Source organism: Carcharhinus amblyrhynchos, chromosome 5 (genome assembly GCF_965287045.1).
Source record: "Carcharhinus amblyrhynchos chromosome 5, sCarAmb.v2.hapA, whole genome shotgun sequence".
Classification (NCBI taxonomy): domain Eukaryota; kingdom Metazoa; phylum Chordata; class Chondrichthyes; order Carcharhiniformes; family Carcharhinidae; genus Carcharhinus; species Carcharhinus amblyrhynchos.
The window spans coordinates 93,473,052-93,498,427 of NC_137328.1; the positions used below are offsets into that span (position 1 = coordinate 93,473,052).

General features: G+C 39.8%; 1 protein-coding gene across 7 annotated transcripts in view; it reads right to left on the bottom strand.

Annotated features, from left to right (window-relative positions):
- Positions 1–25,376, bottom strand: part of LOC145343183 (single-stranded DNA-binding protein 2) — a 406,347-nt gene that overhangs the window by 241,870 nt on the left and 139,101 nt on the right. For all 7 annotated transcript variants that reach the window (XM_080189193.1, XM_080189192.1, XM_080189190.1 and 4 more), the window contains exon 4: positions 8,756–8,840. In XM_080189193.1, coding sequence (XP_080045319.1) covers positions 8,756–8,840 — 85 coding nt within the window. The remainder of the gene's footprint in view (positions 1–8,755; positions 8,841–25,376) is intronic.

Consider the following 25,376-nt stretch of genomic DNA (forward strand, 5'->3'; position numbering starts at 1 on the left):
AATTGGCTGACCGAATCAAAGAAATGTTCCTCCGGTTCTTCAAAATAGGCAGAGCACAGCATATACTCAATCAGCCCGTGTTTGCAAAACCCAAAATGTCTACTTCAAGATGCGATTCTGCAATTGGGCAGCGCTTCCTGAACAAGCCCAATTCCATTGGCAGCTACACTAACAAATAATTTAAGATAATCAGGCAAACACATAGAATGACTCATTTACACTTGTTAGGAGTATTTTGTTGACATTACATTCTAGAGCAGCAGATCCTATCAGTACACTAGCAGGATTGTGCTCGCAAATGCCATTAAAATTGTTGTAAATCTGTCCAACAGTACCATGCACTTATACAAAATAGTTTACCAATTGTATATTCAGGGACCTGTTACTAAACACAAAAGGAATATGTTCAAGCATTGGGCCTTTCATGAATTATCCAGGAGGCTAGAAAGCCTGTTGTTTCCCTGTTGCTTTCACTATGGCACTGCCTCAGTGACTAAGAGTTGACTACCAAGCAATCAGTGCTCTTTTCTCCTGTTGTAATCATTTGAAATTTGGCATTCTCATATTTGTCCTAACAGGTGCAAGATGAAAAGTTTCAGCAACATGTCATTCTTTTCAGTGATATTAGCCAAAACCTCCCAAAAATGAAGGGACCAAATCCAAAAGGGGAAATAACTAATCTAAAAGTTGAATATAACATTGAGAAACGAAATCGTGGAAATTATTCCCCAAAAAGCATGGGCAGGCACATTACTGTAGATCTAGAGTTACACTCCAGGATGGCAGATATCCTTCCCTAAAGGATTAGAGAACCAGATGGGTTATCACAACAACTGATGATTGTGCCATGATTACCATGACTGATAGTGGCTTTATATTCCAGATTTATTAAACAAATTTAAGTTCCACCAGCTGCCATGATGGAACTTGAACACATGCAACTTGACACTTTGTCTCTGGACAACTCATCCAGTGACGTTACCATCACACCACTGTCTCATGAGAGACATTTTGTTCTGAAGATTACAGCCTAAATTCCTCCATGAGTGGCTAGTTAGAAAGTCTGATATTGGTGCCGACTCTTCATTAACTTGGGGCAGGATTTTTTGGATGATAGGGCCAACCACAACCTGAAGAATTATCCTCACCAATGCCAGCTGTCCTACAACCATTTAACATTTGATGGGGCATTAGCTGGCTAAGGATAAGATGTCCATCCCCAATTAGGGACGAAGTCCCACCTTAGTGATCTGACAGCCAATTGGATATCCAGCAGCTCCATAATCCCAGCAGTACCAGGTTTGAATAGTGGCCACTGCTGGGATAATTGCTAATCCCCGAAGAAGAGGAGCTAATGAAGGCCAGCTTAAGTTCAATCCAGTGTATTGGCCTGGCAGACTCTAGTGAGGCAAGTGCGGATATTAGGGGCTGTGTTTGAGAGGTTGGGGAGTAGGGTTAAAGCTAGGGTGTGACTTTGGGGCATGCCTCTGATGGACAGAGGGGATCCCCAAAGGAAGTATACCTACTTGTCTGACACCAGCTCATCCAACTAAAGTTGTCAGGTTCCACACGTGGCATGAGTCTACGCTGGGTAGTACAGCAACAGGGGCAGGATGGAGGTTTAGAGAATGGAAACAGGCCCTTTGGCTCAACTTGTCCATGCTGTGTCTCTTTTTAACCACTAAGCTAGACTTACCCACGTAGCTACCTAAACATTTAAAAGACAAAATTGTACCTGCCTCCACTACTCCCTCTGGCTGCTCATTCCAAACACTCACCATTCTGTGTGAAAAAATTGGCCCTCTGGACAAGTTTGTATCTCTTCCTTCTCAGCTTAAACCTGTGCCGTCTCGTTTTAGACTTCCCTATCTTTGGGAAATGATATTGACTATCTAGCTGATCTATGCCCCTCATTATTTTATAGACCTCTAAGATCATCCCTTAGTGTGCCACACTCCAGAGAAAAAAGTCTCAGTCTATCCAGCCTCTCCTTATAACTCAAAGCATCAAATCCCAATAAATCTAGTAAATTTTTCTGCGCTCTTTCTAGTTTAATAATATCCTATCTATAATAGTGTGACCAGCACTGTACACAGTATTCCAAGTGTGGCCTTATCAATGTCTTGTACAACTTCAACAAGACATCCCAAGTCCTGTATTCAATGTTCTAACCAATGAAACCAAGCATGCCGAATGTCTTCTTCACCACTCTCTCCAGCTGTGACTCCACTTTCAAGGAGCTATGAACCTGAGTCCCTCAATCTCTTTGTTTTATAACTCTCCCCAAAGCCCTACTATTAACTGAGTAAGTCCTGCCCTGATTCTGTTCTATAACTCTCCCCAACACACTGTGCATTGGGAAGGATGAGATCTTAAGTAGCCATTAATTATTGCAAATAGGTCCAAAGGCAGGTGTGTCACCACTGCCTCCTGCAAAATAAGAGACAGATCAGGTGCAGGTAATTAAATGATCAGCAGACCAGGTACTGCATTTTAAAGCCCATCCACCATACCTCACAGACTTTCTGTAAAATTCCATCCTCCATCAAGTCAATGGCAGATGAAAGAGCTTACTGCTCTGGGGAGGGCAACAAAGAGACTGTGTAGTGGCACCTTTACTGGATGGTGCAACAGAAAAACAAAAGACCAATTTCCGACTGACAAATCCATGAGCCATGCCCAACCATCTTGGTTGCCTTATTTGGACTAGTCAATTTAAATGAACATCAATCAAAACTGGTAATAACCTGATTGACAACCAACAAGTCAAAAATCTATTATGGCAGTCCTGTTAAAACCACAGGGATCAAGACTGATCCACCACTGGGCACCTTGCCTCCAGAATTAATTTTCAATTCACTATCAGCATTTCTGAAGTGCATCAGATGCATTTTGCTCTCAGGTTCTCAGTCCAATCTGACGACCCCTTGAAACCTCATCACTAACCCCCATTGAGAACTGCTGATCCAGACCACAATTGCAGCAAACACACGGTTATTAAACCAAGATTGAAAGTTAATATGAATGTTGCAATAGTAGCACATTCACATTTAAAAATAATACATTTCACATAATTCTTGTTAAATCCACTGTGACTACACAACAGGGTATAAACTATAAGTTAATAGCATATGATGATTAACATTCCCAGGGACTGGTAAAATTGAAATAGAAAATCTGTTTAAAAAACACTAACAAATATATTTAAAAATGCAAATTGCACAAGAATTTCTGTTAGTTTACTGACAAAAAGAAAGGTGATGTTTTATTTCTTGTTTTGGAATCTATGAACTGGATTAGTATATAAGGTATACCACAACGCGCTACATGATTTACTATTCTCTGTGGGTTGATCATTTGAAAACATTAATAGAAGGGAATGTTGCAAATTGGGACATAATAATTAAGTGTATTATCTACCATTAAATGGAACAAAATGCACGATGCATGTGCTTGAATCTTCATAACTGGACAACGAAAGTGAAAATAAACAAATACTGATATGTTTTCATTCAAAAGGTATCACTTACCCATTAAGCATTTTCTGAAAAATGCCATTTTCTTTTTAACAAACAACATGTAACAAATTACTAGACTTTGTCCTAACGGAAAGCTTTATTTGCCAAGCAAAAAGTAATGGAAATAATTTATGTCTGGGTATCCTTTGAAGCTTGAGCATTCTGCTTATTAAAATAGCTAACATTTAACCACATCTGCCCTTTAATTTGGAATTAAATTGGCCTGAAATTTGTCATAATAGCGACAGTGAAAATGTAGCTGTTCGCCATGGTTATTTCTCTGAAGTTGACTACAGCCTCTGGAGTCTGTACATAAGCAGGTAAACACAGATTTAGAAGCTGCTGCCAGTGATTCCACTCCTGTCCATAGGGTGTGCTGCTGAAGTGCCCACAGAGTGCAAACGAATAGAAATCACAGAATTGATGAGAATTTGAATTTTCAGGCTGACATGATGATGATCAATGATGAAATCACTGTTGCTGGATGCCTGGAAATCCCCTTAACTTGGTGTCAAATCTAAATTAAAGTTGGGAATGGAGATATCTACAACACAGATTGCTAACCTTTATGGGCAGCTTCTTCGAAGCCAGCAGCGAAGCTGTTGCTTCACTGTTGACCAGGAAATCTAGGCTAGAGGACCATAAAAAAGTAGTAAATGAATGATGCAAATATCACATTTGTGTAGCATCCTGTGTTATTCTGAGATTGTGGCAAAATATTGAGAGCTTTCGTCTTTAGCTGACTAGGAATACTTGTTTGATGGCACTGTGAGTGTTTCAATGTGAACATTACCTTTTTAAATAGTTAAACAATTCCCAAAGGAAAACTGCTATAATATATGGAAGATATAGAAACCGATAGACTAACCAAGTAAAAAATATCCCCCAAGTGGAGCTTGTTTTTATCTGTTAGGTTCAAGCCATATGGGTACAATTCCCCGCATGTTTGGAACAATTAGAGAATGAGACATGCTAATGCACTGGATAAAATCTATGGATTTTGAAATACAACTGCATAAATGCTAGACAGATCGGGATACTTTAGATTCAGGCAATCAGTATGAGATTAGTTAACTGGATTGAGAGCTTGTTTCAGCATATAGCAGACAAATCAAAAAATGTCTGGGTATGAATGCAAATGTACAAGGAAGAAATTTAGCTATTTTGCTATTCTGATGAATTTAGATATAGTAAATAGATTCCTCTAGTTAAAGAATCAGTAACAAAGGATCACTTCCAGCTGTAGGGTCACAAATTTGATTGCCTTTTTATGACAGGCATTAGGTCAGGGGTAAAAGAGAACATAGATATAGTGTGGAGATCACAGAATGGAAATCAATAATGGTAGTATGGAAAGGTTTACTGATCAAAATGAAGTAGAAACAAATTTGATAGAGAACATTGAACAAAGACCAAGAGGGAAGTCAGGGATTGTCCAAAGATTTTATGAGAAGATGTACACCAACTACATATTTCTAGCTCACGATCTTATGATACTAAAATTTGTTACAGCTTGGAAAAACTACGATCTGTGCTCGATTACTTATGAAAGTCATTTTTTAATACCACAATCGAGAGTGAAGGAAAAGTGAAAACGCACGAGGCACGGTGTGTGTACCAAAATAGCAGCAATTTTTAAATTACAGGCACAGAATGCAGAACTTCTCAACACCAGACAAATCTATTGGAAGTCAAATGTTATACTGCACACTTTAGACCTGAAAAGCTCTGCACAAAACAAAAACAACTAGAAAAGTTAGGGAACAAGAAAGAAGAATTTATACAACAATCAAAACAAAGAAATTGGATATCGTTCAATTCTGAATTTCCAAACTAAAACATCCTTGGTTCCAAATAAATACAAATGCCACTATATATATAAAAAATATAGAAGTGCGAGCCCACACACAAAGAACACATTTATACCGCAGCAACTGCGCAATGCAGAGCAGCAGTTTAAAATTCTGATTGTGAACTTTCATTGCACTGGAGTGGTACAAAATACTCAGGCACTTACAGCAATACAATAAAAGTAGATGTGCAAATGTGACAATGAATGCTGTTTTCGCAGCAAGCGTAAGCACCCCAGAGAAAGGAGTAAAAATGCACAAATAGCCAAAAATCAATACTGAAAAATTATAATTGTACAACTCAGTATTACTAAACAAGATTTCAGTTTGCTTAGCTAAAAGCAAAAACGGAATTTGAAATATTTTTATCTCATAATACATTCGCTCCTAACCCTTGTACTGTATAAACAAACTAGAATGACCACAAGGTAAAACTAGTATCAGCCACAACTTTCTTAAGCAATTTCTGTATTAAAGGAGACCGCATAAATGCTAACCTTGAAACAACATTAAATTCTGTATTGCACACACCTTACATTAGAGATGAAAATACCTAATCTTATCAATGATTCTTTGCATGAAGATTTAAATTTTAGTCAACAAACATTCTGATTTGTTTGCAATTATAACTGAAAGAAAATACCCCTGATTTTACTTCTACAATTCTACATTTCATATAATTCTTGAACATTACTAAAATCACAATAAAAATTGTAAATACTAGCTGATGTTTTGAATACTCACTAAAGGAATATAGGAAGTGCAAGAGGGAACTTAAGAAAGCAATTAGAAGAGCAAAAGGGGGCATAAAAAAGGACTATTACCAAGATTAGGGAGAATCTTGTGATACTCTATAAATACATTAAGGGAAAATGGTTCACCAGGGAAAGAAGCAATTAGAGGCAAAGGGGGAGATGGGTGTGTGAAGCTGCAGGACATTGAAAGGGTGCTAAATGAATACTTCTCATTAGTCTTCACTCAGGAAAAAGACAACATAGAATTCCGAAAAAGGGACTGTGAGGACCTTGAACAGTTTGACACATGAAGTGAGGAGGTATTAGAGGCTCTGACAGGCTTAAAAATGGACAAATCCCAGCCAAATGATTTGCATCCCAGGCTGCTGAGGTAGGCAAGGCAAGAAATTGCAAGGACTTTTAATTCTTCTCTAGCCACTGGAAAAGTACCAGAGGACTGAAGGATGGCTAACGTAATTCCAGTTTTCAAGAAGGGCGAGGGCCAGAGTTCCTGCAATTTCCTGCCTCGTCTACCACAGCAGCCTGGGGATTTGTCCATTTTTAAGCCCATCAAAGCCTCTAATACCTCCTCACTTCCTATGTCAAACTGTTCAAGGCCCTCACAGTCCCTTTTCCTGAATTTAAGAAAAGTGGTGGAGATGAACTAGGGAATTACTGGCTGATGAATCTCACATTAATGGTAGGGAAATTATTGGAGAAAATTCTGAAGGAGAGAATTAATCTCTACTTGGAAAGGCATGGGTTATTTAGGGATGGTCAGCATGGTTTCACCAAAGGGAGGTCATGCCTAACAAATTTGACAGAATTTTTCGATAAAATGATTGATGCAGCTTATATAGATTTTAGCAAAGCCTTTGCCAAGGTCCCACAATAGGACACAAAGGATGGTGGTAGAGTGCTGCTCAAGTAACTGGAGGCAGTGTCCAGTGACGTGCCACAAGATTTGGTGCTGGATCCCTTATTGTTTATTATATACATAACTGATAAGTAAGTTTGCAGGTGACACGATGATTGGTAAAGTGGCTAATAGTGAAGAAGATGATCATAGGTTACAGGAAGATATAGATGGGTTGGTCAGATGGGACACAGCAGTGGCAGATGTTACTTAACCCTGATAAATGTGAGATGATGCACTTTGGAAGAAGTAACAAGGGAGTATTTAATGAATGGCAGGACACTAGGAAGCTCAGCATTTATTCACAGATCCCTGAAGGTGGCAGAGCAGATGAATGGGGTAGCTAAGAAAGCATTTAAGGCACTTGTTGTTATCAGTCATGGAACAAGAGTATATGAGCAAGGAGGTTATGTTGGAGCCGTACAGAACATTGGCTAGGCCACAACTGGAGTAGTGTGTACAGTTCTGGTCACCTCACTATAGAAAGGATGTGATTACACTAGAGGGGGTTCAGAGGAGATTCACCAGGATGTTGCCTAGGATGAAGTATTTGAGCTTTAAGGAGAGCCTGGATAGGCTTGGATTGTTTTCTTTCGAGCAGTGAAGGCTGAAGGAAATATGATTGATGTGCATAAGATTGAGTGGTATGGACATGATGAATTGGAAGCAGCTGCTCCCCTTGGTTGAAGGGTCAATCGCAAGGAGGCATAGTTTTAGGGTGAAGGGCAGGAGATTCAGAGAGGATTTGAAAAATATTTTTACTCAGAGGGTGATGAGAATCTGGAATGCACTGCTTAAGGAGGTAGTGGAAGCCTGAAATCATACAACCTTTAAAAACGATTTGGACGAACACGTGAAATATCATAACATTCAAGAATATGGGACAATTGCTGGAAAAATGGGATTATTGCGAATTTAGTGATAGTTATCGTCGGTGCAGACTTGATGGGCCGAATGGCCTTTTCTGCACCATATGACTATGACTCTATGTATAGAGGTCAACCCACCTTTACACTGAACTCAGTAACTTACAGAACCGTGTTAGTCTTTACCATGCCATGTTTCTTAAAGTATCATATTGTCTTTATTTCAAAAACAAAAAAATGCAAAATTCAGCCCATTTACTATACAGTAAAGATACACAAATCGATTTTGGTGGCGTACCAAAAAAATGCATCACTACGTCAAGCAACTATATTTCACTACCTGTGTTTTATTTTTCAGTAAATCATTGGGATCAATTATACCCAACAACTATTAATAAATGGCACACTGAGTATAACATTCAATGGCACAGCTTAATAATCAAAAGCTTTGAATTAACAGACAGATACTTGCTCACAAAAACAAAATTGCACCAGCTCCGAACCAAGTAATCAGTGCAAGAAGTTAAAATAAGGCAAAATGATCAAGGTTTCAAAACAGAGGATGAAGAAAGTCAAGAAATTTTGCAAGTAAAAATAGCTTACTTTCATCAGTTTTTACTTCTGCAACACATCTCAAATTATAATTACAACTCAAAACCTTGTTGCAGTCCACTAGACACCTCCAGTGAGCTGGCAAACCCATTTTGAACACAAAAGTTTCCTTGCAGAAATTTGTCTCTCACAACTTGGCTAAAACTAAGATTTGTACTAGATCACAGTGTGGGGCAATACATTCAAACCACTAAATTTCAGGCTTCTGATATGACAATGGACATCACTGAAGGATTCCCAGATCTGATCTATGACTTACATAATCGTGAAAGGCTTTTGCTTCGCTTGAGTGTTCACAAGTTTCTCTTCTTTCAGGTGCCGCACAGTAAAGGTCCCAAAATACACTGTAAGAAATAAACTTCTGTTAATACTCCATATAGCTTCATCTTTTTGCAGAGAGAATGAAAAATACATACAATTTATCCGTATTTATCTCTAAAAAGAATCAGTTTTAAGAACATTAAAATCATTCAATTGTTTTTACATGAGCTAAATGGCAAACCATTGTAATGAATACTTCTAAGAAAACAGCAGGAGAAGTCAAAGTATTCTATAGGTTCACCTCCATTGACAGTTTCGAAACAGCTGCCAAAAATCAAAACACAACAACTTTTAATGATGCAGACTTTACTTATGATGAGTTAGTTTGTGGTACAGTACCGCACCATCCCAATCAGCCACTTAAGGGCCTTAATTAGCCCAAGGGTGAGTGGGCTGCCTGGCCCCTCCCTCAACCTGGGTAAAATATCTGCGGAAACAGGTGGGCCAGCAGTCATGAGTCCATTGTCAAATTTTACCTCCTCAACCCTGTATCACCGCAGGCCCAGGGGGAAAGTAAAATTCCAGCTGCACAGATTTGATTTCCCATGAACAAAAAGGTTTTAGAAATTGAACAGGCACGTCTAACTTATTGTGGGTGCTACTCATTACCACCTTCTAGCAAATTCTGGTTCCATGATTTTGAAACAGCAATGAATCACTTGAGCCCTCGAAATTTAAAGGACCCTTGAAAATCCAGGATGGACTGATCGAAAGAAGTGCTGCGAGCCCACCATGGTGGAGAAGTCTAACTCCTTCCCTCTCCACAAGCAGAGAAGCTATGAGCCAAGATGATCAAGTAAAGTTTGTCATAGATACGTGTTATGGAACTTCTGCACGTTCTGAGGTTTTGTAGGTGGCTAGGCAGCCATCCACGAGGGTTTCAACTTCACCAATGGAAATGCTCAACATTAACCGTCAAGTTAAAGAAGCTCACAATGAAAGCGAAATGTATTAGAAAAACACATTTAACATGCACATCATAGCACTGCACAACTTAAATGTCATTAAAAAATTGTGGTAACATCTTTAATGATGCTTTGAAACAAATATTCAAAGGAACACCAAAAAAAAATCAAACTTCTGGCACTTTTTCCTAACATTCCACATTCTTGATTTGTTTGTTTGAATGATATCTACAGACGCATGTCACCTCAAATTTATTAGCACTATTTTTCCAAAATATGCAAATGTTTTAGTGAATACTTTCATCCCTTTCTCTGGTTGATTCTTAGACCAGGATATTGTAGAGGGGTGGCATAGTGGTTAGGACTGCTGCCTCACAGCGCCAAGTGTTCGATTCCCGGCTTAGATCGTTGTCTGTGCTGTCTGCACGTTTTCCCTGTGTCTGCATGGGTTTCCTCCAGGTGCTCAGGTTTCCTCCCACAGTCTGAAAGGCGCACTGGTTAGGTGTATTGAACCAAATAGGAGCCAGAGTGTGGCAACTAGGGGAATTTCATCGTAACTTCATTGCAGTGTTAATGTAAGCCTTACTTGTGACTAATAAATAAATAAACTTTATTGGCGCTTGCACATTTCATTGATAGCAATCATTTTCTATTTCTCAACAGTTTTACTAGTTAGACATCATGCAAAAGAAAGGGCATTAAATCAAACAGTTTTATCATTAAATAGGATTTTACTTTTATACACATTGAAAGGAAGCATTTTGCTGAAACACAAGGGTCATTTTTCCAGGGCCTTGGAGACACAGAGTCAGGTCAACTTTCAGTGATTATCCAGCACAAAAACATTTTGCCAGCATCACTTAGGCTCCCCATTGGCCTGGATTTTCACTACTTTGGTAGTGCCTTGAGTCAGAGAATAATAGATTCATAGAGCGCAGAAAAGTCTCCGGCCTATCAAGTCTGCACTGACAGTAACTACCACTTAAGGTGTGCTAATCTCATTTTCCTGACTCTATGCTCCCACCTCGATAAAAAGGCCTCCAATTGGTGCAATCTCTTAGACATTGCAAGCAGAATCTTTGCCCTTCCACCTACCTTTTCACCATCTATTAATTAGGGCGTGGTCATTTAGTTGTGCCTTGCCCACAACCCTCACAGTAGCACGTCTTCACAGACCAGTGTGACTCAGAGTACAGATCAGCAGAATCTTGTGTTCGGGAATGCAACAAACCATGTTGGCATGCCAGAAATATATGCCAGGCCATCCTGTATTCTCCCGCCAGCATCAACCAGTGTTGAGCTAAAGAATCGTGTGAGTAGACAGAGATTATGGTGTAGTGATTAACAAAGCTGGAATCCTTACTTGCCCATGTGCTTTGCTCATTCTTACACCAGGATATTGTAGAGGAAGTCAACTGTTGAAGAAACGGGAGAAGTGACATCCACCTTCTGTGACCAGGACCTTCAGATTCTGGTCAAAGATGTGCAATGGAGAAGGGAGACCATATATCCCACAGGCAAGTATAATGTGCCTACTGTGATAAAGAGAGGGTGGCAAGGGATTATATCCACTGTGACCACAGCAGGTGAACATCAACTCACTTGCACCCGTTGCCACAAGAGATTTGATGACCAGTTGTGCTCTGGCACAACAAATTGTTTGGCAGAAGCACACAGAGGCAGACAATGTTGGATGACATCTGCATGTTGCACCTTGGCACATATGTTTGAGGCATTCATGTAGATCCAAGCAGATGAGGGTTAACATCTGAATAATTACATCAAAAACCATTGTTCCTGGCAGCACGACATAATGCATTTACATCTGTCTTTATGTTGCACTTGCAGTAAGTCAGAGAGATGGCCCAGACTGGGTGTGGTTCCTTGAGGCTACTGGCAATTCGTAACATTGAGGAGACAGCTACGGAAGTAATAAGAGCTCCAATCAAGCTCTTTATTGGTGATGGTGAATCGCCTATAGCAAGTGACAAGGGTTGTGTTTGAAGCACTTTCATGCATGGTGTCAATAGTGGAGGCGATGCCGGAGGGGAAATTAGTTTGAGGGTGAGTGCAAAGGGTTGCATGATAAGGGTTCTGCGAAGATTGGTTGAAGGCAATGGCCTGGATCCACGCGTGCTCTCAAAATATTAAGGACTAATTCTAATCACCTCCTTTTGTGTCACAAAGGTCCAAGAAAAGGAAGAAATGCACAATCACATCTGACCAGCCCACTATCTATTACAAGATACTTGCACTTCAGATGGATGTAGCCCACATAAAGTAAGTGGCATGTGGTGAAGGGCAGGAGAAGATGTCAGAACCAGAAACATCTAAGCACAGTCCCTCTCAGAATAGGGAGGGCAGTAACAATGAGGCCCTATTACAACCTCAAGAGTCACCTTTTGGCACTCAGTACTTTGAACATCTTGTGGAGTTCCCTGAAGCAGTAAGAACTCATACAATTTGAGTGGAAGAGTCAATTGCGATGATAAGCTCTTGCCTAGGGGGCTTGATCACATGAACCCCAAACATGAAAGAATGGTCAATCTCATAGCCAGTTTCATGGAAACACAGGATGAATGCAAGAGCAACATGATACCCTGAAAAGAGTTCAAGACTCCCTCAGTTGTCTGAAGCAGACTGTTCATAGTATAAGCACTGATCTCCAAAGAGTATGTGAGGAGTTGCATACCCATCACGGGATGTTCAGGTAATCTAGCATCTTCTCCTGTTCACCAGAAGTTATATTAGACTCAAAATGTTAACTGTTTCTCTCATGAGAGATGCTGAAGAATCTTGTCCACCACCGCACCCCCCCACGCCCACAATTCTTAACTACATATTGCACTGGTGGCATCATTCAAAACATGTCAGTTTTTGAATGCATACTGACATCCAGTTCTACCTCATCATACCTCTTCAAACCCTTCCACAGTCTCTAAATTGCCAGATTGTTTATCAGACAATTAGTCTTTGATAATCAAGAACCATCTCCAATTAAATACTGCTTAACAGTAGGCAATAATCAGCCAGAGGTTTTTTTTTCAGTTTTATTTATCATGTATCCATGAAACTTATGAAGCCTAGAATCAATGTTGAGGAATCCCATCTGATTGTGTGCCACTTTGTCCTCCATCTCTGGATCCATTCGTTATCTGTGGAATAGACATAACTAAGGATAATGATGGATGTGTTTGTAATGTTGGCTAATACACATTGTTCAATGAATACATCAAGTTGTAGTATCTTGTCAGGCAGGTCTCCTAACTTGAGAACCAATTCCCTAAATGTTCGAGAGAAGAGCTGGCAAGTTGACATTATTTTAATATTTATTCTTGAGATGTGTATGATCTTATCAATGCTGCATCCTCAGTTGCCCTGACATTCAATGTGGTCTCCAGTTCTCAGTTTTCAGTTTCTAATCTTCAGTCCTTAGTCTATTTCTAGTTCTGATATTATTTTGTCTAACATATGTAGAAGGGCATATTTGTGAAATTGAAAGTTAATCTCTGAGAAAGTGAAACACGACAGCGCAGAGTCGCTGAACAGAGACTGATAGCCAAGTTCCGCACACATGAGGACGGTCTCAACGGGGATCTTGGGTTCATGTCGCACTATCTGTAACCCCCGTGACTTGCCTGGGTTTGCAAAACCTCACTTACTGTACTGTCTGGAGACAATACACATCTCTTTAAACTGTGATCAGTGCTCCTTCCACTCACATTATCAGCCACTTCAGGTCTTGAACAGCAGGTTAGGTGTAAGGATTCGCATTCTAATCAGTAATCTCTAAACTGTCTGTGCTTTATATGCTCTGTCTGAGGCCAGAACTCTCCATTCACCTGACGAAGGGACTAACCCGAAAGCTTGTGAGTATATTATCAAATAAATAGGTTGGACTAAAACCTGGTGTTGTCAGACTTTTCACTGTGTTTACGCCAGTCCAACGCCGGCATACCCACATCATGACAAAGTGAAAGGTTACAGAAGTTAAAGCGGTGTAGCCATTCTATCTAGAAACATGCAGGTGCGTATGCCCATTACATGTACAAGTCATATGAAATGAAGGAGTGTGAAACTTGAGCCCAGTAATCCGGAAACAGCGACTAATATAAAAGGTGTAGTTAACTAGGAGCAGTGGATCGAGAAGGAAGGGACAGAACATCAAGATACAGACACATTTATGTCTCAGAAGACATAAGTGCTGTTGCTTTGTGGATAAAAACTGAAATATTATAAGATGGCTAACTCTAAAAAAGGAAAGAGTTACATGGCAAAGGACTGCATCAATGGAAAATAAACTAGGAAATTTAATTTTAGTCAAGTTCTCAGTTAAAACAAACTGATGTTGTATGGAAAATGTCATCCTCTTCATATATTAACAGGCATCAAGGAATTCTCCATAATGTATCCTAATCTTGTTGACACATATTCACTGTGCATTCCAACTGTTTTCAAAATTTTGCTTTAATTCAACGTGCATTTGTCTATCAGGTGGAGTATTGGATGAGGCGGAGGGTTCTTATAGGCTGCAAAGAGACACTGATAGGATGCAGAGCTGGGCAGAAAAGTGACAGATGGAGTTTAACCCTGATAAGTGCAAGGAGATTCATTTTGGTAGGACAAACTTGAATGCAGATTACAGGGTCAACCGTAGGGGTTCTGAGGAATGTGGAGGAGCAGAGAGATCTTGGGGTTCATATCCACAGATCTCTGAAGGTTGCCACTCAAGTGGATACAGCCGTGAAGGAGGCTTATAGTATGTAAGCGTTTATTAACAGGGGGTTTGAGTTTAAGAGCCATGGGGTTATGCAGCAACTATACCGGACGTTGGTGAGACCACATTTGGAACATTGTCTGCAGTTCTGGTCACCTCACTATAACGAGGATGTGGAAGCGTTGGAGAGAGCGCAGAGGAGATTTACCAGGATCTTGCCTGTCTTATGAGGAAAGGTTGAGAAAGCTGGGGCTTTTCTCTTTAGAGCGGAGGAGAATGAGAGGTGACTTAATAGAAGTTTATAAGATGATGAGGGGGATAAATAGAGTGGGTGTGCAGAGACTATTTCCTTGGATGGATATAGCTGTCACCAGGGGGCATAACTATAAGGTTCATGGTGGGAGACATAGGAGGGATGTCCGAGGTAGATTCTTTACTCAGAGAGTGGTTGGGGTGTGGAATGCACTGTCTGCTGTGATAGTGGAGTCGGACACTTTAGAAACTTTCAAGCGGTTATTGGATAGGCACATGGAGTACACCAGAATTATAGGGAGTGGAATAGCTTGATCTTGGGTTTGGACATAGCTCAGCACAACATCGAAGGCCGAAGGGCCTGTACCGTGCTGTACTGTTCTATGTTCTAGGATTGCAATGACTAAAACGGTAAGAATATGCATGTATACACTCAGTATCTCTTGGTTGCCATTGATTACATCAGGCAGAATCTTCCCAGCCTAATTGAGGCAGATTAGGAGGTGGGAGAAAATTGGGAAGATTGGGAATAAGTGCCCTGGGTCTTCGACTTGAAACTTTCATGCCTTGTGCCTTAGTACAATTTTGTTAGGAGCAGGGTGATATTAGCATCAGCTACATCTCCCAGTAGAGTGGTGGGTAGCTAATGATAAGCAATTATGGCCCACTTGTGACTGCAACAGTTCAATGAGGCAACTCACCACCATCTTCACAGGGACAATTAGGGATGGTAATAAATGCTGGCCCTGCCAGTAATACTCATATCCCATGAATGATTAAACAAAATAAAAAGGTGGCCTGCTACCAGGATTTTATCAACAGAAGATAGGCCTTCTTGGCAGAGGAAGAAGCTCGGCTGGTACCTGGAGATGGCAGCCCAGGAAAGGGGGCCAGCATGGCCTGCTTCAAATGCATCCTCCACCCATTCTCCATGCTCCACCACACTTTGAGGGATGATAGAGAGCCGCAAGAATAGCTGCAGGCCTTACTGTGAAAGAGTTCCCCTCCACAATGTTGGCCTGATAGATGCAACCAGTTTCTTAAAAGTTTGATTGAAGTACTCAGAGGGTGTCTCAATCTTGGAGTGCCCTTGTAGGTTCCTTCCAACATCTGCATGACCATCCAGCGTTTTAGGGAGTCCCATTGGTCCTCCAGTCAGTGCAATCCATTGCCATCCTTAAGTGAACTGGACTCCAGGAGGTGGCCTCTTAACATCTCTGGCAAGATCATGCAAGTAGAAGGCCCTCATAGATCACTTGAAACTGGATCCAGCACTGGCCCAATCCACTGTTATTCGCATTACAGATGCTGATGTAACATACTGACTTTGTATCTGCAGGATATAATGCTTATTTGTGCTTGTAAGTGGTGACAGAGCACTATAGAAGTATAATCTTGCAAGATCCTTTGGAGAACATGGATTCAAATATGATTTTTGGTCCAGTTTCTATGGTGTATGAGATGGTTATTCACAACTAGGTCATCTGAGAAAATGAGGAGAGTGGTAATGGGGAGATCATCATCTTTATTAATTTGCCATATTTTGCAGTAAACCAAGAAGTGACAGTGAATCAAACATATCCAAGGGTTATATTGTGGTTCTCTTGGGACCAAAAGAGAATAAATGGATTGGAAATATGTTGAATACGTGAGTAATATATGAAATGCAAGCAAAACATGCATTTGTTTACCTGACTTTTAACTAAATTAGAGTATTGCTATATTGACTGAATTTAAACACCAGTGCACCTACAGTTTTAGGAATTCTGCTACAATGAGAAAGAAATTAATAAAAGATGTATTTCTCAACGATACTATAAAGAAAGACTTACATTTATATAGTGTACATCAGGACCTCCCAAAGAATCTTTGAAGCCAAATAGTACTGATGAATGTCGTCACTTGGTATAAAATCATTAATATTAATTGGAGACATGGTTAATGTAAATTGAGGTAGAGCACACTGATGATAATTTTGACTTTGTACAATAATAGCAATTGAGCCATCTTTCACATCTCTGCTGATTTAAATTTATTTGAACTCAATGGAAATAAAACTAAGAAATGTAAATGGGCTGCTGATTCACTATTACAGAAAGTGAACAGTAACTCCATAATTTTTGTACGACACTCCACTAAGTGTTAGCCAAAACCCTCCAATCTATGCGTACACGTGAATGACAGGCAAAGTACTGAGTTTGAGCTTACAGCTATTCAGGTGGAAAATAAACATCATTCTATTCCTAGTACCAGGATGTCTTTGTACGATTAATTTTAATATAAACGTGTTTTCCTATTTATCTTCTGTAATTCCTTAATTGAACAATGAAATTGCAGAAATAATTTCATTTAAACAGTTGTTTGATAGTACAGAACTTGAATGTTGCTGAAAAGAGACATGCTACCAAAGCTTTTTGTCTTCCGTTTATCACGACATATGCAAGAATGTCAACATTCAAACGATCATGACAATTTACACCATAGTTGATTGGCTAGAAGTGGACTCTGATCAGCCAACTCATTGCCAAGGAAAAAGCAATTCAGATCATTCAAAAAAACACAAAATGCTTGAACATATTCCTTTTGATTGCAGAAAACAGGCCACTGCATGTAAATGTATGTCACTACTAGCAAGCGTATTATCGTACTGATATTAAATTGGCTATTAGTGTAGCTATTAGCATACTCAAGATTGTCCAGCAAGTGCTGTCCCATCACAAAATCACACCTAACAGTAGGCATTTTTTTTGAGTTTGTGCAGGCTGGTTGAGTAAGGACTGTAATCTGCCTATTATGAAGAGAAGGGGTAACATATTGCTCGATTTGATAAACCAGTTATTCCCAGTTTATTTCATGTTACCTTAGAAAAGCGAAGTATATCAAAAATTTGAACAAGAGGTTAAGTGAGCCATTTCTTGGTGATCACACAAATGATATTTTTCACTAATAGCATGCTGCCATCAATCCAAAAAGATGTTCCACTACCACATAATTGAGCAATGCCATGTATAACTTCAGTGCCTATACAATGCCAGGATCGTAGGCTGTATGTCCCAACTGATTAGCAATAATAGAAGGTTTTTTTAAAAAAAAATCAAATTTACTGAAAAGTGACATACAATACAGATGGAGTAAAAGACACAGACTACATTTCTCACTTTCCCATTCTGACTTGGTCTACTTTCAAAACCTAATTGGCTAGATAGTTAGTGTGAGATTTAGAATAACACCAACGGCATGGGTTTAATTCCAGCTCCAGCTTCTCAATCTCCTTACACTCCTTTGACAGTAAAAGGCAATGGCAAAGCAGCACTAAGAAAAACTGCCAAAGAAGTGACTCAGGATGAAGCACCAGCAGTTAATGAGCCAAAGGACATGCCTTTGAGCAGGGCAGGCACAAATGCTAAGTTTTACCAATTGGCGTACACAAGTATTCCACTATTATAGAATCACTGCAGTGTAGGAAGGAGGCCATTCGGCCCATCAGGTCTACACCATCTCTCCAAAACAGCATCTTACCCAGCACCTCCCCATATCTAACCAACCCTGCACATTTACCACAGCTAATCCATTTGTACGTTTGTGGACAATAAGGGGCAAATTTAGCTTGGCCAATCCACCTAACGTGCACATCTTTGGAAGTGATCACCTGATCACCTAAAGGAAACCCACACAGACACGGGGAGAACATGCAAACTCCACACAGACAGTCACCCAAGGCCGGAAACTGGATTTCTGGCACTGAGATAGCGGTGCTAACCAATGTGCCACCTTTCCCTCCATGGCCTTGGCAATTCTATGTAAAATTCTCCATTGGACCAATGTGAGACTAAACTGGTCCCTAGTTAACTATCCTTAACATGCCTTTTAAATTTGGCATCATATTTTCTGTCCTCATGAACCACAATTTTTTTCAAATGAGTTGCCAAATATTTCTGCTATACTAGTGCTAGCACATTCTTGAGGTCCATCCAAACCAAGTGTTCTGTTCACATGGTTCTTAATCTAGTGACCAACTATCTCAGCTGTATAGTTAATGTTATTATCGGCCTAAATCTGTTTTGTTTCTATCCTACACCTTTTTAAAAAAAATAATAATTTAATGTCAAGTGGTAATCATGTTGATAGAGTAAGTCACAATGTTGAACAAATTGCCAAATATATTTGGAACACAACAAAAGAATAATCTAGTTTTAAAAGATTTACTTTGCTAAAGCACTTCTCAGGAGATACAAACTACAGTCTGCTTTGTGAATGGTGAATGCACAAGAACAGATAAGTAAAAAGTCAAAGCAATGTAAAGGGAAGGGGGAAAATATAATGCGGCAGGAAGATAAATGTGGAGAAATGGGGCAGTGGCTTTGAGGAGGGAGGAAAGCTTTGAGAGGGAAGAAAAAGAAGTTGAAAATGGGATTTCAGAGGACAGAGAAACTGGGAAGAAAGTAGGAATTGTGGAGGAAGGAAGGAGAATGCCAGTGTCAACAGATGGAGAGTCAAACAGCCAGCCTAAACTTGGAAGAAGAGCAAAGATCATTGCCAGCTTAAACTAAGACAGTTAGTTGAAGCAAGCGAAAAAATAGAGAGCCAGCTTAAACCTGGGGAGAAGAACAATGGAGCCAGTTTGAAATAGGGGACGTGTGATAATAATGAATCAAATCAAATCAAATGATCAAATCAAATCAACCAACCAACAATATCTCCATGGCTCCTGTTCATGGTATAACAAGTCAACCCAATCCATGATCTCTCTCTAGGCTCCTCACTAAGTTTACCCTGTTATTTCATTATAGAATAAGGAGCAAGTCCTAGTAATAAATCCTTCTTCCAAAAACCTCCCACACCATCCCTTTTCATCCCTAGAAATCCATCGCTAGCTCATACAGACATTTGGAAGGAACGTGTTCAACTCAACAATTTACTGCCTATAGATCTGACTAAAACTAACTGGAGAGAAAAACGTATCAAATGCTTTTTAAATTTCATTCGCAAAATTACAAAATTCAGGGAATGTTTCCTTTTTAAGTAGGGAAAAATATAATGCCCATGTGGACCACAAACCACTAGAAAATACAAAATGTCAAAAATTTGCATTTCCTCACAGGAGGGAAATGGTTCCAGACATTCAAGCATCAAATTACAAATTTTCCATGTGGTATTTCACATCCCCTTTGTGGTAAAAATAGAAACTGCTGCTGCTCGCTAGGTTCATGATCAATGACAGCACAGAGGCATTTTCTCCTGTATTTAGGAGAACAAGATTCCTAGGTACAGGAGGAATAATGTAGTGCTTCTAGCAGAGATACCAATTCAATGTACCAATTTAAAACAAACATGGAACAATATTTTTGTATATCACATTAGTAATCAGGCGTAACTTATAAATATTAGACCCTAGATCAGTGATGGGCAACCAAGGCTAGTGAGCGGTCACATGAGTGGCCCTCCTTCCCAGCAGAGATTGAAATCAGGCTTGTTCACTCGCCATGACCCCATGAATAAAATTGAATACATTTAATACAAGCCAATTATTTCACAACACATTATGGGATATGCTTAATCAGTTATACGTTAATAAAATTATCAACTTCAAATAATAAAAACAAATAGTTGCACTATCGATGCAGAGCATGGCTCTCACAGTCAATGTTATGTCAATCAGCATGCAGCTCACTTCATGCGCTCCAACTTTACATGCTTATCACTTTAGTCATATTCGTAGAAAAAAATATAAGCAGATGGAAACCAGTGGAATATGGTCATCTGGGCAATGGTCAACAAAACGTCTCTTGGGCCGTGTTCAAAACCCAGATGAGCTGCATGTTGACCCCCAAGCCGCAAGTTGCCCACCACTATTCTAGATTTTCCTCCATAATCTTCAACAGAACATTTATGGTTCATCTGGGAAGACTAAATCATATGGCATAAATTTTTACCAGTCTGGGAATATGTAACCTTCCTTCACTCTTAATCAGAGATTTATGTGCAACTTTCTTTGAAACTCCTACAAAGCACAAGTCTTTAGACAGCAGAAACTAACTAGGATCTTGGATATCTGCAATCTTGGCAGGCTGATAGGAATTAGATCTTGTCAACAAGTTGTCTTAAGTAGTCTTAATAAAGATACATATGGAGCTGGTGAGGACACTGGTGGATTAGCACCACAAAATTTTGGCAAACAACGACTAATGCTTTAGAAAAATTCAAAGAATGATTTTAAAACTGAAGATGCACTCATTTCATGGAACTTGCCCTCAGTACAGAAAAGGTCGAGAAAGGATTCAAATTACTGAGGAATGTGGATAATGTATTTATCAATCTATTGGTTAACTTAAATTGTGTTAGAGGGATTCAGAAAACCCTGGAATTCAATAACTAATAAGATTACTAAACAAGGAAAATCAACTTAGAAAAGGACTACAATGTACCTTATACTTATATTTTATACACAGACACACACATAACTACTGTTACAGAAAGTAAACATGTATTTTAGATTTAAACAAGTATTCTTGAATGTATTGTGCACCTTGGCCAAAATACAAACTGCCCTGGGAAGAGAGTTAAACCAGACAGGCCACATTCTTGGGGAACAATAAGCCAGAGAATACAGTTATGTTATCAGGAGAAATTCATGGTGACTGCAAATTCCCATACTTCAGAAAATGAATAGGAGTATTCACAAAGTATATAAAGTATTCATTTCCTACTGATAATAAGGCAGGGCCCGACAGTGGAAATATCGCCCTTTTCAACAATGTGACTTATAGCGAGAAAGCAACCTATGAACCTTACAGATTTACAAAAGTAAGGTTGCTCAGTAACTGTGGGTCAGAACTTCCAGGTCCTCTAGGCCAATTCTGCTCAAAGGTAGGATGCAATTGGCCAAGGTAAATAATATGGTACTAATATGACTGGAGCATCCAGTTAGGATGACAGGCTGGGCAGGAGAAATGAATTTTCAAATGTATAATCGTTTTGCTATTGCATTGTAAACTTCAGAAATGAGTTAGCGTGTCCGGCTGCCTTTCTCTCGGCATATGTTGGTCAATAAAAAACATCTTTAACAAACATACCGTCTTTCGTGAATCTTTATATAGGTTCAGCTCGATACTTAGCATCTGAGAGAAAACCCCTGCTTCAGATTTTAAGCGTGGAAGTGGCAGGCAAGTACAGGATGAGCAAGCCCAAACATAGAGGGGAGAATAAAATCACCTTCATTCCAATTCATGAATACTTGGGAATTACTTCCACCAAATTTATTCCTTGCAAAACATTTGAATGATGTTTTGGGACCAGTTCTGGGGGAGGTGGGACCTGCACAAGCCAGGTGATTTCCATCTCAGCAGGACTGGGACAAATATCCTTGTGGGGAGGTTTGCAAATGCTGTTGGACAGGGGTATGGGAACCTGAGGGTAAATTCAGATGGAGACAAAAATCAGAAATGCAACTAGAATTCAGCAAATGAATGAGTTTGGAAGGGAGAGGAAACAAAGGTCAAAAAGGGCAGTGCGCAAGGGTATACATTTCAATGCAAGGAGTGTAGCAAATAAAGCAGAGGAGCTGAAGGCAGTGATTGATTAATGTATATATATGTTGTATATATCACGGCTCAGCAGAAACATGGCTGAAAGAGGGAAAGGAATGGCAGTGCTCCTGGGTATAGGGTTTTCAGAGGACATAGAGGCAGGAATAAGAAAGGGAAGGGAGAAGTGGCAATTCTGTTAAAGGAATCATACACAGCTGTGAGGAGGGATGATATGAAAATGATCAAATGAGGCTATATGGATTGAGCTAAGGGACAAAAAAGTGGCAGCCACACAACTGGAACAGTGCAATGACCCCAAATAATCAGAAAGAGACAGAAGAGCAAATGTGGAGACAAATTGCTGAGAAGCACAAATACAAGCGAGCAGTAAGAGTTTTTATCTGGAATAGTTTTAGTGTGAAAGGAGTGGAGGAAAGATAATTCTTAAGACGCATTCAGGAGAAAACCTTTTGACGCAAATGTAACAAGTCCAACTATGTCGTTGTCTCTTCCTGGGACTTATTTCTGATCCACTGCCTAGGTCCTCTCCTTGTCCCACTCCCTGGGACACCTTCCTTCTAGTGGCGCTCTGGTTCAGGTCACCTGACCTGAAGTTTTGCACAGTTTCACTTTTTTGTTTCCTTTTTCTTCTTCACATGTGCACAGGGCTAGTTCCTAGCCTAAAGAATGTTAAAAAACCTACTGCACATTTGCGATTTCCAAACAAATGGAATATAGTGTGGGGAAACGGACAAAACTGTCCTTTTTGGGTAAAATAAAAATAAATTATGTAAATGGTGAGAGATTACAGAGTGATGCAGATGGATCCGGGTGCCCTTGTGCATGAATTACAATAGCTGGTATGCAGACATAGCAAGTAATTAGGCATGCAAATAGAATTTATTGTTTACTGCAAGGAAAATTGAATATCAAATTAGGAGGTTATGCTTCAGTTGTACGAGACGCTGGTCAGACCATATCTGGAGTACCATACACAATATTGGTCCATTTACTTGAGGAAGAATGTAAATGCATTAGAAGCAGTTCAGAGAATGTTTAAACTAATATCTGGAATGGGTAGTTTGTCTGCTGGAGTTTAGCAGAGTAAGAGGCAACTTGATTGAAACATAATATCCTGAGGGGTCTTGAAAGGGTGGATGTGGAGAGGATGTTCATTCTATTGGGAGAGTCTAAAATAAAGGGTCAAAGTATAAAAATAAGGAGTCTCTGATTTAAAACAAAGCTGAGAAGAAATTTATTCTCTCAGAAGGTAGAGTGTCTTTGGAACTGTCTTCCTCAACAGACAGTGGGAGCAGAGTCTTTGATAACTTGGGGCTGAAAGGTTACTAGGGATAGGCAGGAGGTAACAGTCAGTTCACCTATGCTCTTATTGTGGTCCAGTCCAGTACTTCCCCAGAGCAGAGAAATTACATCTTCTTCGAAGCTTTTAATATGTCATCGATGAAGACAAACATCTCGCCAAGGCCATCTCCACACTCCCACTACTTGCCTTTAAACAACCGCACAACCTCAAAAGATCATCGTTCACAGCAAATATCCAGCCTTCAGGAGAATAGCAACCACGCCACTACATAACCCTGCCATGGCAACCTCTGCAAAACGTGTCGGATCATCAACACAGATACCACCATCATAGACGAGAACACCACCCATCAGGTACATGCTCATGCGCCTTGGCCAACATTGTCTACCTCACACGCTGCAGGAAAGGATGTCCCAAGGTGTGGTAATCGGCGAGACCATGCAGATACTATGACAATGGATGAATGCAACAATTGTCAGGCAGGACTGTTCCCTTCCAGTCAGGCAACACTTTAGCAGTCAGGGGCATTCAGCCTCTGACTTTTGGGTAAGCATTCTCCAAGGTGGCCTTCAAGACACATGACAATGCATAATCGCCGAACAGAAACTGATAGCCAAGTTCAGCATGCATGAGAATGGCCTCAACAGGGATCTTGAGTTCATGTCGCACTACATTTAACCCCCCCACCATTTGGCCTAGGCTTACAAAATCCTACTAACTATCCTGGATTGAAACAATTCACATTTCTTTAACTTGTTATTATCTCTCTCTTAACTCACATTGTCAGCACCCATAAAGACTTGATGACCTGTAAACATAACCATTATCTTGCAATTACATCTCTATCTGCATATGCTGTATTTATGAACTCACCTCTCCACTCACCTGATGAAGGAGCAGCGGTCCAAAAGCTCATGATTCCAAATAAACTTATTAGACTTCTTACTATGATTTTATTGAATGGCAGAGCGGGCTTAAGTGCTGAGTGGCCTGCTCAAGCCCCTAACTCATATATTTCTATGATTCCCCTTACAATAAATGCTGACCAACATTCCATTTGCCTTCCTAATCATGTGATGCACCTACATACTAACTCTGTACCAGGACACTGACAACTCTGCACTATACAGCTTTACAGTTGCCATTTAAATGGTAAATTATTTTTGTGTTCTTCTCACCTTGAGGAGATACAATTGCATTAGAAACAGTTCAGAGGAGGTTCATAAACTGATTCTTGGGAGGAAGGCTTATGAGGAAAGTAAGCAGGTTGGGCGTATACCCATTTGTGTTTAGAAGAATGAGATCTTATTGAAACACAAGATCTTGTGGGGATGTGACACGGTGGATGTTGAGAGGATGTTTTCCTTGTGAGGGAAGTCTAGAACAAGAGGACCCAACTTAAAAATTAAGGGTCTCCCATTTAAGACTGATTAGAGGAAGAATTTCTTCTTTTGTTGGGTCAGTTACTCAGCAGAATTCTTTTCTCCTGAGGGCACGGAAGGCTGGGTCGTTAGAATACATCCAAGGTTGAGTAAAATTTAATTCAAAGGTTATGAAGGAAAGACAGGAAAATAGAGCTGAGGCCACAATTAGGTCAGTCATTATCTTATCAAATAGTGGCGCAACGTTGAGGGGTCAAATGGCTTATTCCTACTCATAATTCTTGCATTCTTTGCAATTTATTCTCCTAATATACTGAGAAAGCCTCCTGATAACCACAAGCTTGATTCTTCTCTTTTTCTCTTGTAATCTCTGTTTTTGAAAATAAATTTCAACTTACATACTGTGAGTCTGACATTCTTTTTATGGCTAAATTTCCAAATTCAGAAATGAAT